The 20,222-nt window shown below is 40.8% G+C and overlaps 1 protein-coding gene across 10 annotated transcripts in view; it reads right to left on the reverse strand.

Moving 5' to 3' along the window:
* FHOD3 (formin homology 2 domain containing 3) overlaps positions 1-20,222 on the reverse strand; it is a 397,395-nt gene that overhangs the window by 210,414 nt on the left and 166,759 nt on the right. For all 10 annotated transcript variants that reach the window (XM_030011913.2, XM_030011904.2, XM_030011902.2 and 7 more), the window contains exon 4: positions 6,056-6,123. In XM_030011913.2, the coding sequence (XP_029867773.1) occupies positions 6,056-6,123 (68 nt within the window). The remainder of the gene's footprint in view (positions 1-6,055; positions 6,124-20,222) is intronic.

Here is a 20,222-nt window from a genome sequence, read left to right on the forward strand (position 1 = left end):
ACCTGCAATGCAAAGTTTGGTTTCTAATGACGATTACAATGAAAATTCACCCTCTAATATCAATTCCGTTGCATATCCCTGCTGTGAGTCAAGCTGCCTAAGTAGCAATCATCAAATGCCAGCAATTTTTTTGCCAGCCTTTTAAGCACATCTGTGCCAGCTGATGATAACACTATGCCATTAAAGTATTAAAAAATAAATTTTCTTTCTTTCCAAGATCAAAACATTTCAAGTACATACTGCACTATTGCTTATTACGGAATTCCACATTGGCACATACCACACTATTGCTTATGGATTTCCACCTTGACACCAACAAAGAGACACAGAAATTCACCCCAAAGTGTTTGATTTACAGCCATTAATCCCCTGTAGTCTCCCTTCTGAAATACCCTCAGTCCAGAAAATAAATGTTCTGTTGTTTCTCAAGAATGCATTTTGTATTGCGCTAAAAATACCAGCAAAACAAATACAGTGTTTGGCAGTGTTTCCTGCTAGCAAAGCAGAGAAGCTGCAACACTTATCACTTCACACCTCCTTTACATAGGCACACATTCTAAATTGTATGCCTTTCTGCAATTTCTTTTAGATAGTTGAAAGAATACATGGGGGCAAAATAAATATTGTAATAGTTAACATTACTTTACAAATTAAAACACGTGAATACATATCCAATAATTAATACCTTGAAACAAAAATGCAATTCTCTTACAGACAGAATTTCTTCAAGCTTGAGGGTATTGGGAAGTACTCTAATGCAAAAGAGGTTCAGAGATCTTTGGATTTTTTTCACCTGTCCAAATTTTTAAAAACGTAAACTTGAAACACGACATTTGTATGAATAGTTTTTCAGTAATGCAAAGACTTCTCAAAGTCTTTATCAAATTTCTCAAATTCCTTAAATCACAGGTATGCAGATACCCAGCAGTACCCACATAGCTATCCCAGTAGCTGTCCTGCAGCATATAAAAAAAAAAATCTTGAGGAAATAAGTAATTTTTCCTCCCAGTTAATAGCAGAAGTATAAATTACTAGAAAAGTCACCTAGACCAGACTCTACCAGGGATATTCTCCATGGCAGCTCAGCAACAGATCGAACAATGTTCACGCACTGCATTACATACCTGAGGAAGCTAAAGTAGATAGGCTCCATACAAAACAAGCTTTCCTGGTTCAATTCAAAGATTCGTACAAATTAGAGAATGAATAATGGTGGCTTCCCAAGTTTTTAGGCTATCCTTGTGGTGCAAGTAGTTCTCATTTTATAGTCTCATTAAGAACTGTTTAGACCTCAGCCCATAACATTGTCTAGGCACGAAGAAGCCACTCTATTTGCCAGTGAAATTGAGAAACTGATTTTGACATTTAATGTGTCATGTCTATTTTATTTATAATCTCTAAACAGTAATGAGACATATCCTTTGTAAAACAGAATTAAACAGATATGTAAACTGCTACGCGGAACTACGGCGAATTCGATTTGGGAAGAAAATGAAGGTTTCTCTCTTTTTCATGACTTAATCAAGAACCCTTCCAAGAGGGCTCTTAAAGGGGAGAGGTGGCAGCCTGCCTCACAAGTGATGACAGCAGCCCCTAAATCAAGTGTCACACAGCTTCAAACCCTAAGGAGCCATCAGTCATGCTTGCAAGAGGGGCAGGAGCAGCCTCCTTCCCTGAGATCAATGAGGCAAACACAGAATACTCCTCCTGCTCTCCTAAGGATGATTGATGACTCCTTAGCAGCTGAAGTGTGTGACATTCGATTTCACTCACTGATAAGATTGTGTCTATCCAAACACCTTCTAGTTAATGTTTCCAGGGCCCCTACATAGCTGTTCTTTGCGACGTTTTACACAAAGCTCAATTGTTCAATGATTAATGAATTTCTCAACAATAGCAGAAAATTCTGTAAGAGAATTTTGTAACTTTGTGGCTTGATATTCTGATCACAACACAAAATGGGAACATAGGCTCCTCAAGAAAAATAGTGGGAGATCTCCTGCCTTTGTCAAATGACACTTAGTGGGGAAAGCAGTCCTACAAGAAAACTGGCTTTTTTCCTTAACACTTTAAAATATACCCTTTAGGTCTGCTTTCCAGAAAACCTAATGCATTGATTGATTAAAAATATTTTCCAAAACTTTAAGAAGCAGATTTACATGTGATTATAGATTTCAACAGACTTGAAACATGCTTTATAGCTTCCTTGTTTTTCTTACAGCTCCATATTCTTATGCAGTTATTTCAGATTTTGAAATGATGCAATCAGCTTGATTTGAAACTCTGCTTTGTAATGCTTTGTAACTACAAGGCACACTTTTGTTTATAGGTTCTAAAGCATGCCTGCTTTATACTACATCTCGTCACATCAGAGGTCTTGTTCAATAAGCTTCTTCAATATCACGTAAATTGCACAGCACTATTTACATATATTATAGTGCTCATACCCAATTTTTCTGCTTTTAAGACTGATATTGAATTAAATGTTTTAAGCAGCTGTATTTTTATCTCTCTTACAATATCACAATCAGGAAATGCAAGAATGTTTTTCAACCCCGATTTTATAAGTGCCATGTTCAGCTGGACTCTGCCCCGGATGCCTTTGGGAGGTTTTAGCACTTTGCACAAAATTCACGAATCTCTGATAAACACAAGAACCAGGCAACCCAGAAGTCTGTCAGAAAATACCTTCAAAGGGAGCTAAACTGTACTCCAACAGGTTGTCAATTATATCTATACATCTTTTTTCAGCTCTTTTAAGGTCAAGTGCTTCATATACTTCTAGTCTGAAGATTACTTTCCTTACTCTCTAAGTTTGTTCGTCAAAAAGCATAACGGTGAATCAGAAGAAGAATACTGCAGTACAGTCCAGCAAAAGATGATGAGTGTGGCTATCTCAACCCTTCAGAATGAATGACAGGAACAAAATGGCATTACTGCCAAAGAAAAATGCTCCACATAACCTTTATCATTTTGCCAAAACCAGCCCACCAGAAAAAACCAAAGAGAAATTCCAAGTTTGGACTTGCCAAATGAATCTTTCATTTAAAATCTGAAACAAAAGCATTGTTTTTGCCAAACTTTGCTAATATTGCTGAGGCCTCGCGTGAAAAAGCAAGAGCTCTGACTATTTGGAATTCATATTTGATGTAAAACTTGGGCTTGTTCCCACTTAATGCAAAGAAGAGACTGCACATTACCTTGAAGCTCTTTAAATTAAAAATGATACTGACAGAACCGTGCCAAATTAACTCAGCTATGATGAAATGATTACAAAAACATGCTGTTATGAATGGTCTTGGCACTTAAAGACATGATGAAGTCTCCATAACACTCTGAAAATTTGTTAAAATGAAAATAAAGACTGGTTTTGAAGTCAACATTTTATTTCCGAAATATTATATTCTTAAGGAATTAAAAATACTAAATATAATGAGATACAAAATCGAACAGATACTTATGTTGAAAAATATACTTTTTAAAAAGCTTTTAAGATGACACATTTCCAATCCTGACATACTTCAATGTCATAGACTAAAAAATATATTTGGTATGACCTTTTGGACAATAGTGTTTGGTCTATAACATAACCATATAATATTAACTTGTATTTTTCTTCACTAAAAAATTGAAAAAGCTTTTCTTTCTAAAACAGAGATAGAAAAATCATCTCACATTCTCTCTCATGGTTCATTATGAGATAAACTAAAATCAGACTCAAAAGATGCCCTTAGCAATGCCAGTAACTGTTGTTAAGGACAGCGAAGTTGACAGGTAAACAGGAATTTACATCATACAGGGTCTCATTTTCCAGTCTGAAGTACTGGCCAAATACTGCCAAATACTTGAGCACATGATATGAATACTCTCCAGCCCCAATTATCCACTAATGAGAACCTGTATTTTGAGAGCATATGAAGATCTTTTGAAGGGTATGTTTGTTCGACAAACAGCCACAGTTCTACCAGAAGTAGCTACTTGAAGCTGTAACAGATAATTCCCAAATTCCCTTCTGTATCACATACATTAGGAAGCAGGGATGTCGAATCCTTCAGGGAAAATTATGTTCTGAAACTGTCAGACAGGCTTCACTTAAAAACTAAATTCATATACAGATATGGGTTTGTGTGCATTACTTTTCCCTCCCCTCTCATTATTCTTCAACCCAGTCAACTTCAATAAAATTTATTAGGATAAATATTTAAACAACATTTCTGTGAAAACAGCTGATCAGCTGGAATACGGATATCTTACTGGTGTGTTCACTGAAAGCACCGGGTACTGTGTGCTCAGAACTACCTACTAGACTTCAAATAACCTACATGGAAGAGAACATTTATGAATACCCAAACTGGGAAAAGTCATGATGGGAGGTATGGGAGGTGTGGGATGGGTGGGAAGAGAGGCTTAGCACTCACTGCTAAATATGTGTGAGTACCAAGATTAACCTGTGGAATACGTAAATTCAAAGAAATACAAATACTTCCCAGAAACAGTTGCACTGAAAAAAGAGAGAAGAAACCAGAGAAGACGCTTGGAAACCTGCCTAATTTCCTCTGAGCACACAGTCCACCCACTTGGCAAGCTCACAGGGAAACCCAACTTGCACCATGGTGACTCTCAAACAGTCTTTCCCTGGGAATGCCTTGAAGAGACAATGGTTTTCCCAATCTGCGGCCATGAGATGACCAGACTGTTTCGGAGCTGGAACTCCTTCTTTGTCCAAAAATTTCAAACTTCAAGGACTTTCTTCTGACCCAGAAGACCAAGTACCAAACTTTTCTATTAAATGGTCTACTCTTCACCATCTACTCCTATTGTTCAGAAAAATCTTCATTCTGGCATCTTCTAAATTCTGAATGCTTAACTTTGAAACATGCAGAAAGCATTGTGTGTTTTGGAAATCTGCGATTCTGCAGTCTTGCAGAATTGTTAAACGTTGTTACTCTTAGAATAAATGTCTATTTAAAACAAAGCAAAAAATGCTAAACCAACAGCTTGAAACCCTTGCACCTACCTATTGTGGCTGAAAAACATTATATGTTGTCATCCTCCATTTGGATCCATTAGTAAAGGAGGAGAGATGCTCTTCTTATTGATTTCACTTATATTTATCTATATTTTACTTATATTCCATTTAGAAATGGAATGTGTCATCCTGAATTCCATTTTAGAATCACATTGGCAGTATGCTCTAGTTCTCACCAATGTTTTCTTTTCCACTCTTCCTGACCTGTTCTCTACAACAAGTTTCCTTCCAGTCCTGCAACGCTCCCAAGTCCTTCCCCTTATCCAGTAAAACCAAGCTTTTCATTCAATTCACTTTCTTATCATCCACACCGCTTGTCTATCACATTGGCTACTTCCCCACAGGACCCAAAATCCTGCTGCTTTCAGGTCTCCTCCATAACGAACGCTCACATTCAAATCCATGCCCTTCCTTAAACTTAAACTCATCAGTCACTGCCATACCCTCCTTAGCTCTATGAACTATCTTTTTGGCTGATCAATAAATCATTTCCTCTAACCTCAGTCTAAATTCTAACACCTTCAGAACAATCCCACTACATCTCGGTTCCTCATCAGATCCCTCCCATGTCTCTCTCACCCTTTTTCAGTTTTTGATGTGGCTTAAACCTAGTCTATTTGTCAATTACTAAGCCAATGTTGGGCCATCACCCCAACCCGTGGTTTCCTAGCTCCTCTTTTCACATCCCCCTCCCGGTCTTCCTGATACGGAACTATGCCACTGTCTAATGAGCAGCCTAAGTTTCCACGTAAGAGTCCCAATTTTCTTCTCTCCTTTCCTGGCAGGTTCCAACCACTAACTCTGCCATAACTCCACATCTGGTCCTGCCTTCAGACACACTGAAGGGACAGGAAAAAGCTTGTAGACCATAAAGAGAAAAGACCCTAAGAAGCAATTGGCTAATTGCACATTACAAATGAAGTCTTAAAATTCACTTTTGCCAGAAACTGTAAATTATTCCCTACGTTAAAAAAAGAAATTCAATTCACGTTCAAATCACAGAATGGACAGCCATTATTTGCTCACCTGAAATATTTGTTTCAAGGAGAAAAGTGCCCGTCTCAGCTCCCGTCCATTGGAATTGTAAAGTTTTTCTGGGGAAAAAAAAAGCAACAGAAAGAAGTTCAGCATAAACAAAACCGACAACAGGGCAAAAAAGTAGTAGGGTTTTCAAAAGAGTTGGAGTGGAAGAGTCATAGTGCTCATTTCTCACTAGGTAGACTGCTGTTAAAGAAAGCAGCTTTATCTTTTATATATACAGGACTCATTCATTAAAAATGTGAAGTAAAACCAGGGTTTAGTTGTCCATAACTGCAGATGGCATCTCCCAGGTGAATTCACGGTAGCTTTAATGAGATCAGTGAGAGGCAATGCCCTACGGAGTTTTTGAAAATGCCTAGAAATACTGCTCTTTCTGCATTAAGGTAAATTTAGGGTTTATTGACAGTACCAGATTAGTCTCAAAAGACTCAACTGAGAGCACTCTTTGCTATTGTTATCAAAGCTAGAGCCACTGAATCCCATCCTTGACTGCCTTCCCTCTAGACATTCTTTTCTCATGTTCTCATCTTTCTATTGTTAAATCCTTTTTGCAATGGCAATGAACATTAATACCAGAAATAGTCGGACAGTCTGTTCTAAGCATAATTCAAAACAGTGTTTTATTCTCATGAAAACTGATCTTGATCTTTTTCTAAATGAAGCAGAAGCCTTCTCTTCATCATCCAATACTGAAATATATTACTTCATTTATTCCCATATTAATGCATACTTGTAGAAATAATTTAAAGACAACAAAAGCAACTCCTCCGCTACCTTTCTGAACCCTGCCAAAACATTTGTGCCTTTGGAAGAAGTCTTGGAGTGTACATCTCGAGTTAATTATTGCATATTGGAAGTGATTTGTGACTATGGAAGGATGGAGCGGAAGGTATGCTCTTCAAGTCTTCCTGGTCTACAACGTTTGGCATATCTGATAGAAAGACTATATGCAACGCTTCTACAGTCCCAAATTGAATTTTATTACACTAACGCAATCTGAGGACAATTACAAAGGAAAATCAAATCTTCACGGTCACCTCCCATGACACACTTTGCCTCACCTACAGATCATCACAGAAGGACCTTCTCTGCAACGGACAGCAGCCAGCATGTCATGAGATCAAAGCTGGAACGCCCGTGGAGTGGGAATATTCTGAGAAATGAAATATCAACCCCCAAAGTTTTATTTCTTACTTTCCCTTGTCTACTTCTCTTTAATTACTACTTTACACTACAAAATCAATTTTATTTCCTTCTCTCAGGAAGTAACAAAAAAGGCCTAGCATTTGAGGATTCAATGCACTTACAACTCAGTAATCATTTTTTTCTTCAATCAAAGAAGGCAGGTTTTAATTTTGGAAAAACGTCTCTTATTCCCAAGTCATTGTCAACCAAAGAAAAAATGTGAAGTAAAACTTCAGCAAAACTTACACTTTTTTTTGGTAAACTTTGAAAGTAGTTTTGTTCATCCCTAATTGCCTCTGATTTTAAAGGCAGAACATGTAGAATTGGCAAATCTATTGTTGTCATAAGTTGTCTCCTTCCTGGCACTGTTTATAGATTCCTGACAAAACATTGGAGGAACGATTTCACTTCAAGCCATAAACTTAGAGGCATACTTTAATTACTCTCGCTTAAAAATGCACTGGCATGTGAAACTACATTTCTTGGCAGGATAAAGAGTAATTTTGTCAGGAAAGCTTAAAGAATAATAAAGGTCTTTTAAGACCTGGTCTGTCAACTTTACATGCCATATTACACAAAATATTCCTCTTTGAAAGACACCTCCATCTGGCATTTGTTATTACTAATTTCCCTCTATTCATAATTCACCAGCATCATTACAAGCAGAATCTCTCCAAACAAGGCAGTACATTATCAACTTAATTAAGAAAGGCACCACTTCTTAAAGTGTTGGCAACTTTGTACGTAAATATCAATGTCCTAACAAATGCCATCTGTTGGTCTCGGTCTTAAACAGGAACAATCATCATCCCGGCCCGCGGTAAAGTCCTAACGAACCATTGTTATGATACCATAACGCTGGTTGCTTTCATTGGTGCGTGCAGATTTTTGGTACGTCTCAGAGGAACAATGCCGAACATTATTCTCCTTGGTCTTTTCACAGAGCATAACATCATCCTTGGCAATTGGCAAAAACAATGCTCTCCCTGCTCACATGTAGCAAAGAGGACAGAAGTTATTAACTGCAGCTTAAAAAGGGGTCTACCATTAGAGCTGAAGAATCAATGTATGAAGAAGTATGAAGTTTGGCAACAGCAGCGGCAACAAGACAGCAGCACGCATCGCAAATGCTTGAGCGGGTCTGACACCCCTTTTGAGGAGCAACAGTCCAGGTAAGTCATCTCATTTCTGGTATCTGCTACCAGGGCACAGCAATCTACACAGAGACAATGCACAGTCACAGATCCCTCCTCATGTGGAGCTGATCTTATTGAATCAGCTCAGAAATACAAGCTCCTAACCTCTTCACCTGATATTCTTACACATGGGCAATATACTGACCGTCTACGTAAGTCTCGGCACCCACTTCTTATCGTGCCGGCAGCCATCAGAAACATTCACAGAGCATAACCCAAGGAGGACACTGAGACTGCCACTCCTCAGCATCATGCCACCTCAGAAGATGTTTTGGTTTAGAAAACCGCAGTCCAAGGCGAACCTCCCCCAGGGCAGGAAACCCTGCATAAGCCAAGGTACTGCACGGGTCACCTTATAAAACCTTGTACTTGTATTGTATTTCTGCGTGCCGTTTTTCAGAAAATGATAAAAACACACACCAGATTACAGCTCAGGGACACTCAGTAGGATGCTCTCAAGGCCTTACAGGATTCCCATTTGTCAACAGCAGCTTTAACACCACAGGGACCCTGGGGCTCATCCCAAAAGCCCCAGACTGCAACCAAGGCTATGAAAATGCATCAGCAGAAACTGAAAGGCAATAATCACTCGTGAGCTCTTTCTCTATGGTAGAAAATCAAATTAAAAAAACAGAGAGGGAAAGGCACGTTTGCTCACCATGTTTTCACACTGAAGACAATTCAGAAACCAGAGAGCAAATGCTTTTTAATGCTTGCTGGTTTACATTAGCAATTTAAAGTGTTGCCCTCTTTTAAACAGACTGAGAAATAGCCTTCCATGCTAAAGCACAGAGGTGACTGTAATTCCCACACTGCATCCCTGGCAGAGTTGTCCTTAACTGAAACAAAGGATGCCTGTGGTTTTGAAACAGGAGTCCAACCTGCTACTATCACCAGAAGCAAAAAATTCTGAGGTGCTCCAAGGACAGCCCAAAAGACCTACCTGCTCACTGCCTTGTTGTAACGTGTTGTAGATAAGCTTGAATACGCGTACACCAGGACTGCTTTATGCCAGAAATTGAAACTCTGAACTTCAAGCAGGAACACTCACTGCTACATCTCTCCCTGAACGTTCAGAAGTCTCTGGCCCGTTGGTAAAACATATCTCTCATCCTTGCCCAGGTCTGGTACAGGTTGAAGACATACTACACTCGCACATTTCAAGATTAGAGAAGATAAAACAGGTCAGGGAGTTTGAGATACCTGACTGTATCTACTTATTGATGACATTTCTGACAGTTATGTCCTGATAAGCTGTGCTATTGCAGTTCTTTTTTACTACTTTCCTTCAAGAAATAGCTGCATCTGTGGCTGTGAAATAGGTTTAACTGAAGATAGCAAGATGATAGAAAATTTCCCCTGGTGGTTCCCTCTGATGTTAACTAACACTAGAGGGCACTGCTTATTTTTTTATTTTATGGAGGAAAAAAAAAAAAAAAAAAAAAAAAGCAAGCACTCTTGTCCCTCCATGGGCTTCCCACTGATGGAGCAATGCTGTTTGGGATGCTGAGCTATTACTCCATTAACCTTGAAACCCTGGTTTTTATCTGTAGACTGTAGGACATCCTGAGAAATTAATAAGCATCAGCACCGCCAACCTCAAATATTCAAAATCAGAGTCAAATCTTGTGAAACTATCTGATAGAAAACCAGATACTGGTATGGCCTTAAGTTTTATTTACCTTTCTGTGACAAGCGAGAGTCACATTTGTTAAAATTATCTTTCACATCATAACGGGTAGGTGTATATCCTTGAAAGACAAAGAGATTCCCTTAGCTTACCACTTCTTTCTACAGGCAGAGTGTCAAAGATAACCAGGCTTGTGATACAGATGGACACACGTGAGAGAGCAACCCACAACTGCCTATTTTCTTGCAAAGGCAGCACACTTTGGTTGAGAGAAGGCTTCACACTCTAAAAGAAAACCATTATTTATTACTCCGGGTTTTTGTTTGCTTCTACTTTTGTAAAAATAACTCTCCTGGAAAGGGAAACAATTCATGCTAGGTGAAAAGGGACGTCTCTACGTGAATTTGGTACAAACGTGGAGGTGGAGGCAAGGCAGTTTGGTTTGCAATCGGCATCTTTTCAGAAAGCAAGAGAAGCCTTTAAAGATCTTTATTTTATGGGACCACTGGTAGCTTTCAAAGGGGATTCTATGTTTTCAAAGATGACCATCAGAAGCTCAAATTTCATTGGGTATTAAACTCTTTCGACTACACGGGAAAAGGGACTTATTAAAGAAAATAATAATTGGTCTTTATATTAACAAAAGTATTGACTTCTCTTCTGCTTTCTATGGGAAAATGAGTGTTTTCAATCCACAATAATGAAAGAAAAAACAGAATTGGCTGAATATTGCTTGGTTCAGTCCCATGTGTTACACCTGACCTCTGACCGACAGGGTACCATCCTCCTCCCTTCCTCTTCCATCACACCCATTGAATTAGTCCCTGGGATATAGTAATTTATGTAGCATCAGCCTTTTGAGCTATTGGCAAAGGCTCGTGAACATCTGGCTGAACACAAATGGGAGTTGCTCTGCTTCACTTGCTGCTGCCTGAATGACCTCCACGTCTCCCATCCATGCCTCTTTTCTTTAAACTATAATTTCAAGACGAAGCTCCTTTCCTTACAAAAACATAAAAGGGAGATTAACTCCATGTTTGATTACATTAGCAGGGTACCTAGTGCAGACCTAATTAAACAACATTTGAAACATTTCCTGCCATTCATTTCTAAAGTCCTTGCATGGGACAGAAGTAGCAATATTCTCTGGCCTCCACTAGCCACTTGCAAACGGGCTAGTACTTAGAAACTAAAAACTTAATTCTTGTCCCTGCAACAATAAATAAAACATTAAGTGCTCACTAGGAAGAAATATTAGTGATAGAAGTAATAGCAATAGTCTCTCAGAATTTAAATGAACTGCCTAGGTTTCCACCAGCACTGATGGGGGGGGGGGGGGGGGAGAACAAAAAAAAAATGTTTATAACAATAAAAAAAAAAAATCTTTCTGCGAATGCCAAGTACTGCACTTCCAAGTTTATTACTACACTCTTCCAGTTTTAAATGGGTGTTATTCTGTCTGAATGGATTTACACAATTATAAAACTGGGTAAAAATTTGAGCAGCACAGCAAGTAGTCAGGCATAGGGGTCCAATCCTGTGAACAGGTTTCAGGAAGCAGCCTGGTAGACTTCACTGGGTTACTCGAGTGGGCCCCCGGGTGCATATAGTGCTGCAGATCTATAAAACAACTGTATATAAAACTAATTAGTGCAGTGTGCCAGTCTTTCACTGTATGTCAAACAAATTAAAGCAGTCCTCTAAGAAGAGACCTGGTCCTGTGCCAAGAACAGGCTATCTTTTTAGTTTTGCTTTTGTCCACAAAAGCTAGTCATAAACGTGTTGGCCAGACAAGGCACTCTCCTTTTCGTCCCAGACCCCCTAGAAAATACACGGAGAAGGGATTCATTCACAGGCACATTGCTCCCTATTGCATTAACACAGTTGCTGCTTCTGCTGAGACTACTTCATTTTGCATATTACAAATCTTCATTCTTTCTCAAATCTGATCTTATTTTCTCTCTATAAATAGTTGGTTGTGCATTAATTAGTGCAACGCATCACATGTATACTCAAGCTATATATTCTCCCGCTGATCCAGGGATAAACGATTAGCAGTTAGCGAGGAAAAGGAGTTTTCCTACAATAAAGGACCCGAGGCCAAGCAAGTGGCCGCGTACAAACGTGGGGAAGCCTGGCTGCGCAGCGCCGAGCCCACGTCGCCGTCAGTGCCGACTGCTTTGGAGGAATGTGCAGGCTGCCTCCAAGGAATGCCGCTCCGGCTCCCCGTCAGAGCAAAACCTCCCTGCCCTCCTTTTCATTCAGACACGCAGCAGCTGCTTAGCTAATTATGTGAGACAGTGGGTCCCCTCAGCGAGCAGGGTCCTTTGCCCCCGCGGGGAGAGTGGGATCCTTTGTGGGGAGAGGATCCTATTACGCCCGCACATGAGAAGAACTCCCCTTCTAGCTTGCATCCTTATTCCCTTTCTCCGTAAAGGACTTGCAGGTGGGGAGTGGGAGGAGGGAAAGCCAAAAAATAGCCTTGGACATCCTTTCCTATCCCGTACCCTAAAACCGCACTGGCAGAGGCTTAAAGCAGAGGGTGCAAAGAGCCACCTGCAAACCCCAGGGAGCCCGTGGCTTTGGACAGGCAAGCAGGGAGAACTCCACGGTGGGATCTCCACCGGGAATGAAAAATACCCGATACAGCCTGCACTTCAGAGCAATTCTGTACACTCGTGCCTAATGAGTTTCCTGCCTCTTTAAGGGCCGAAGTCTGCTTTCCTGCTGCTGCAAGAAGCAAGGGGCACAAACGGTCCCCTGGATTTCCACGGGGAGAGCACACAGGGCAGAAACCCCACTTCGGGAAGGAGGACTGGAGCTAACCTTTTTTGAACGTTTCTCTGAAGCGCCAAACATCCTAACTTCTATCACGAGGGAATTAACATAAAACTGTCAGCACAGGAACAATTATACATTTAAATTCAGTGACAAATGTAGCCACTCCTCCAGGTGCAAGTGTCCTCCCCATGAAGCATACCCCGATTCTTGCTCCTGTATTTCCAAGAGAGATGAAATGAGATTCAATCATTTGTGGGAAAAGGAGTAACAATAAGAAAACTCCAGAGGACCGAGGAGAAAAAGCAACGACCCTGAGGATGAGGAATCAGAGACACGCGACAACAGAGAAACAACACAAAGAGAAGTACAGAAAAGCAGAGAGGAGTCAGTAGGAGGGAGAACACACAGCAGGAGAGGTGAAGGTCTGGAGTGTCACTAAGATGAAAACAGTAATACTTAAAAGAAAGCAGTAATGCTGAAACGATCACGTACAGAGAACTAAACTTATTAGGAAGTACGTAAAGACTGAGTGAGAAACTGAATCACTTGTGTAAAACAGAGAGAGAAGTCATTCTTTCAGGGTAGGTCCTTTTCTTTCTGAACACGTAATTCCTGAACGCCCTGGAGACTCCCCCACCCTTGGTTCCAGGTTCTAGGCAATGCTTGAAATTCATTATCAACATACAGATAAACTACAGCAACATCTAAGTAATTCAGTGAGATTTAAAAGAAGGAGGTTTTTACACTTATAGCTGGTAGCAGGGGCTTTCCAGTCTTCATCACAGTCCACCCTGGGAGCCTAACTGGTCTAAACTGATCTCTCCTCTCGACCACTTCTACCAAACTTCTGATTATTCTGCTTGGCTTCAAGCAAACCATGTGTCACGGAGAAACCATTAGCCAGAGTTTCCCCTTCGCAAAACTCTCAATTTCTGTCCCTTTGTTCCTGTAGACCCATCCACATGCATGTGGAACTAGGAAGAACATTTGTCACACTATCTGTACACATTACGGCAAACAAATGCCAATGATTTATGCTAAAGGGAGATGCTAAAATGCAGCAAGCGTTTATATAGTTAAGTGCAAAAGGAAACCTCGGTTTTCATCTGCTGGATCCTGGGAGTTACAGCTATGGAAGCTGGTACTCTCTGTTGCACTGCATTATGCTAAGATGATAAAAACTGAGGGAGTCAAAACTTCCTTTCGCTATTTCCATTTCAAACTTACTTAGTGTATTAAGGCCCTGCTTACTCATAAGCAAGTGAAAGGATGTATAAGCTGGTGTAGGCTGAGAGCAGGGTGAAGCTGGCTGACAGAAAGGGCTAGTACTTTTTCCCTTAGCTTTATACCTCTGTGCTTGCTGCTGTTTTCCCAACTCCATACTGCAGAAACCTGTCTCAGTTGCCTTCTACTGCTGCTGTGGAAAAAAGGACATAAGCAATAAGTAAGCCCAGCAGCAGGAGAGCACAACAGGAGAGCAGGTTTTACTTAAATTATGAAGTAAAAATTAGAATGGGACATTTTGCAAGCTAGAATGCAGAATTCCCCTTTACAGTTACATTTCCCATCCAGTCTGATACCTACTGATAACTTTGGACACACGGGGAAAGCCTGCTGTTGGAAGCAACAGCAGTGAAGTAAGTACACTGTGTAGGTCCATGGATAAAGTACAGATCTAGAACAGACTGCCCAAGCAGCTCGGTCCTCCTTCCTTCCTTGAAATAAAAAGCAACACCAGAAAGGCATATTCGAAAGTTACAGCCTTGCCAACATATTAACAAAATAAAGATCCTCTGCCTTTTCAGCCTCTTCATTCCAGCTATGGAACAGGCACTGTAGCGTACTTCCCTGCAATGATTTATTTATACAGGTCGTCTCCACTCGAATGCAAAAGGAACTAATATGCTCTTTAGTTCTGAAGAGCAGGAAACAGTACTTCGGGTTGATAACTTCAAAGAAGGGCACTTCTGAATGTCCAAAAAACGCTGTGACTGCTCTTCTGTAAAAGTCAAAGGGTTACAGAAGGGAAAAGGCTGCGTAACAAGGTCAAATATTACAGCACCGTATTACAGCAAGCGGTGATGGAAAAGACTTAAGAGGTCATCTTGTTCATCCCCCTACTAATGCAAAATTGTTCCCTAGAGAGTAATGCAGTAGGAAAGTAGTTGTTATACTAAAATATAGGTTACATAATTCAAGAGAATGGGGCCAGGGAAAATTGCTAGAAAAGAAAATAATATAGAAGAACATACTGCTTTCTTTAGAGATTACTGTAACCAGTCTAAGGCTAAAAAATAATCATAAAAAAAAATGTGTGTTGAGGCCAATCTTTAACGTTTGTTTCAGTTTACAACTAGGTCTCCAAATTGCTGACTTGCATGCATGTGCTTGAGCAAGCATATCAGTGCCTCTTCGATTACAAGTACTTAATAACAACATGCTAGTCATGATTCGAGTTTTCTGGTCTTATTCCATTTAAAAACAGTGCCAACGTGCTGCCCTGCATGCTCAATCAGTATTAGTAAACAAAGAGCAACAAACAAATTATAGCAACCTATCACCAAAAAAAAAGACAAAATATTTAGGCACACACCCGTTATCCCTAGAATTATGGATGCCTTATCTGTGCTGACAGCTTGGCAAGAGGCAAAACATCTGAGCACAAAGACGTCACAGGTTTGTTCCAAGAACGTGAATGAGCTCCTGAGCTTCAAGTTCAGACCAAGTTTTACTGTTGCATAAGACATGCCAAAATATGTCAGAGATTATCTCCAAGACTAGGTTGTTCCAGTGATCCCAGCCCATCCTCAGGGAGTGCATCAGGACTTACCAGCCTTCAGACCTCAGAGGATGCAGCCTCCTAATTAAGTGTATGCATTCGACCCCACCAAAGGTTGTTTGGAAATTTAGACAACAAGTATGGACCACTAACCTGATAGCAAGGCAACAGGCAAAAGAGCATCAGCAGAAGCTGATGGTGAAAATCTGATAAAGCTGCTTCTCCTCAGACTGCTGCTAGCGATTGCAGTGGTGTGTGCATCTTTAAATACCTCAGCCTGCATTGCCTACGTGCATGTGAGACTCACAGCCATGCTGCTGGGGGCAACAGGTTCCAACTCAACACTGGGGGTTTTTGAGCGTTCGGAGCGGCCAAGACCAAGCATCCACCACAAAATCCTTGCATACAAAAAACAGTAGATGCGCCTGCGACTGAGACGTACAATATATATTAAGGATTAATATTTATTTGTAATTCAGCATCACCCAGAAGCATCAGCCACACAGTCATGAAGATCCCTTCTGGAATGCTTCTAGAGGGGGGGACCCAACTCCAGTGGAGCTTCATCTATAGGATTTTTTTCCCAAAATTAATTAAAACCCAGAATAATCAAAGAATTCCAATGGAAATGCCACAGCATCTCCAGGATATTTATTTCAATATTTCACTATGTTTACTGATGATAATATTGATTTCTAAAATAATTTTTTAAAATTTAAATTTTATTTTCAGACCTCCTCAGTCTGAAAACTATTGTAACGTCTCCATATAACAGCCTCTTCCTTACGTTAAACAACTTTACTTGTAGCTCATCTTTCTTAAACCTCTGATAGTCCTTCTCGTTCCTGTGTACATCCTCTGATGAATTCACATCTTTAAGTGCCCAAACCCAGACACAGCAATTCAACTGAGGCTCTACTGATTTTGAGTAAAGAGGAAAAAGAGCATTTCAACACACAAAGACTTGGTTTTGCTTTAGTATTACAGTCACGCAGCAAAGAACAATCCCATAAGTAATAGTCTCATAGTTCCTAGCAGATGTGATTTCAGACAAAAACATTAGGCTAGTTAACCAGCTTTGTTCAAATAACTTGATCTGTCTTTTTCCATGTGTCTTCATGCATTTTAGGGTTCTTGAAGGATGCTTCTTTAGGACACTTGAAGGATAAAGTTAAATTAACAGAAATTAAGTTAACAGAGGCTGATTTGCACCAGAGAGGGAGTGAAGAAATATCAGATGTGCGGAAGGACAGAGTGCAGCACAAATACTTTTAGCAGATGTCAAAGTAATTCAGGGTCAGCAAGTTTCCCATCATTCTGCAATTGCTGGGACACATGAAAAATGCACCATTTTGGCAACGCAGAGGTAAAGAAAACCCCAGGAATAAACCGGAACAGAACCACTACGATCTCGAGCTAAATCCATGCCAACGCGTGAATCGCATCTGACGGGGATGCCGGGTCAAGCACGTGGCCGGTCCTCGCCAGCAGCAGCCTGGGGAAGCTCCGAGGTCCCTGCTGTCTGCCGAACATTTCTACCGCTGCTGCGCCGCGCGCCTCGCCATCTCCTGGGTCACACTTGGCACGTGTCGGGTGGCCGGCACATCGCTGCTGCGTCACCTTACGGCAAGAGGGACGTGAACAGGCAGCCCGAGGACACAGCACAGGCACCGCGATAGAGGATAACGCGCCGGGAAGGGAAGTAACACCACGCGGGAGCCAACACGCTCAAGCTTCACGTGCTGCGCCCGACGGCCCTGCAAAAGAACACTGCAGTTGCTGCCCTTTACTGCCGCGCAATTTATTTGTCCTTCAGTTGCTATTTTTTGTTACTACTCAGACTGTTGCGAATATAAAGGCTTCTCCAGCAGCGGGGATACACCTTCATACTCTCATAAGGACCTGTACATCAGACCGCAAAGATTTAGCGGTGGAAGTAGCTAGGTACTTCACACCCTTATAAAAATGCGGTAAAAGCAGGATGCTGCTCCACTTTCTAAGCACCACGATTAGGATGAAGGGAAGTACCTAAAGCCACACATAGTAACATCAGGAAATTATTGATAAAAGACTGTGTTCATCAAGTGAGAACTTTGCTTTTGGAAACTCTCCTCCATCTTCACAGGTGAAAAATATCCCAGATTTTCCAGGCATGAGATGTGTGATACTGGTAGGCTCCATAACAGTATGGTTGGATGTAAGAGTGAGAGAGAATACAAAGCAAATATCTAGGCAATCATTCCACCCCCATTAACAAATACAATAAATAAAAACCTCTGTGCTAAATGCTTCTCTCGGTTGCACTTGGAAATCAGTAAGTTTGCGTAAGTGCGTTAGCCACACAGGTCCTACGTAGCAGCGTGAGAGAAGCCTATATACAAAACCACCCACTGCTCTGGCAACAGATTTTCCCTTTCGAAACAAAAGCTGGCCGATGCCTCCCCAAGCAACGGCGCGCTGCCCGCGGGGCAGCCGCTCTTCACCTCTCACCATCCGCAGAGATGGAGGCGAGACAGACCCTGGAGCACACCCAGCCTCACTTCAACTGATTCCTGCTTAATTTTTCCCCCCAACCACTCCACATCAAGTTTTTCTAACAAGTAACTTAAATGAAAAGTCACTCAAGCTATTGAGTTCCTTTCCATACGGCTCAGTGCTGTGCTGGTTCAGGGCAGTCTCCAGGCAAGTTTACAATGGGCACAAAATAGCACGTTTGCAGCTTAACAACCCAAACAATTCTTTTTAGGACGAGCAAACCTCTACATCTGCATTTGTTAAAAACAGTAACAGCAATAAAAAGCTATTTCTGAAGCACCTAAGAAGAGTTTTCCTTCTACCCTCCCTAGAGGAAAGGCTATCCTCACAGTGCTCTCCACATACCACCTACCATCCATTTATATTTTCAAACATTCCTCAAGTGCAATTTCTGTTTACTGTACCGTGTGGCACTTGGCCTGAACTTGTTTAACACATGTTCGCATTATTTATCCAAACTCATTCATCACAGTTGTAAAACATCTGACAGACGATGGAGGTTTTCCAGTATGTATCAGGCCTCTCGCTTAATTCAACCGCTGATTATTTCCACCTCTAAGTAATTTGACCAAAGCCACACGAAAGCATTCAGCTATACTAAATCTTTCTCCGTTTGTTATTAATTCAGTCACTGGCTGTAAAAAGCTCTAGCTCTACTTACCTAATTCATCAGGAGAATATCAACTTTATACACACACATAGTATATACACACATTAATTACACCTATTATATACGTTTATATATACATATATATATTAGTTATACATATTCTATGGATATAAATGCAATAGTTTCTTTTTAGGAGGATCTATGAGATAAGAAAACCTTAATTGCCACATGGATTGGAAACTGTAATTTGTAATATAAATACAGCCAGCTGCTATGCAAAGTGTTTCTCTATGCAAAATATAAGGTTCTTCCACATTGGTGCCTCCCTTTCCCTCCTGTTTATGGAGAACTGGAAGAACAAAGTGACCCTCGAGGCCACAGCTCTGGTCCTTCTGCTCTGCTAACCTAATCCAGGGTTATATCAGTTTCACAAAAAAAAAATCTTACACAGGTTATAAGCAAGTGAAAGCTACAATTAACTCTTCAGAAATGCAAGATTTTGTGTTCCTGCTCTTTCCGCTTTACTATCCTTCTCAGCTACAGCTACCATCATGTCCACTGTCCAAAGCGTGTTGTAGCTCAAAGACTACAAATGTGATGATTAGGGCTGGCTCTAAAGTCCATCAAGAAAAAGACAGGCAAGCACTGATACTGATGCAAAAGGGATTCATAGCGCGAGCGTGCTGCTCAGTCTTTCCTGATGTGCTGCATCAAGTGATTCAACTGATCCCGCATTACTCACCTATGACGACACACTCTCTTCTCTACCCCTTCTATCTGCTGATACCGATAAACAATTTTTCTTGGGATGCAACCCATGAAAACAGTCATTTACTGCGAAGCAAAAGCCAGTCTCCCAGCACACATTTGTAGTCCCTCTGCTAAAACATGAATAATTTCCAATTTCCTGCTGTAGGCTAAAAGCTTACAGCTATGGGCAGCAACGCGTTACCATTTACTGTAGCAGAAATAGGTCTTGTTGCAAGAAGTTACATCAAAAAAGTTAACCACTCGCTCTGTCAGCTGGACGAATGCTCAGATTTCCTTATTCGCATCCCTAAGCAACCAGTCAACATCCCTCAAGCACACGAAGATGTGGAAGTTCTCACCCTGACTAATCCCTGCTGGTCAGGCCCTCCAAATTCTACAAAACTAAATGTTTGTCTGCTAAACCTTAAGGTCATGAAACTACAGGTGCTATTTCAGCCACAACATTACACAACCTTAGCTACTTATCATAATCACGTACGAACGCATACTGTATATAAATTAAAAAAATCAACCAGTTCTGAAGTCTTTATCCTTAGAGATGTTCAATACCTGGAGAGTCTTAAGCAGCCTGCTCTGGCCGACCCTGCTTGGAGCAGGCGAGTTGGACAAGACGATCTCCAGCGGTGCCATCCAACCTGAAGGATTGTGTGAAAAGTCTTCAAACA

The sequence above is a fragment of the Aquila chrysaetos genome, chromosome 4 (assembly GCF_900496995.4).
Source record: "Aquila chrysaetos chrysaetos chromosome 4, bAquChr1.4, whole genome shotgun sequence".
Lineage (NCBI taxonomy): Eukaryota > Metazoa > Chordata > Aves > Accipitriformes > Accipitridae > Aquila > Aquila chrysaetos.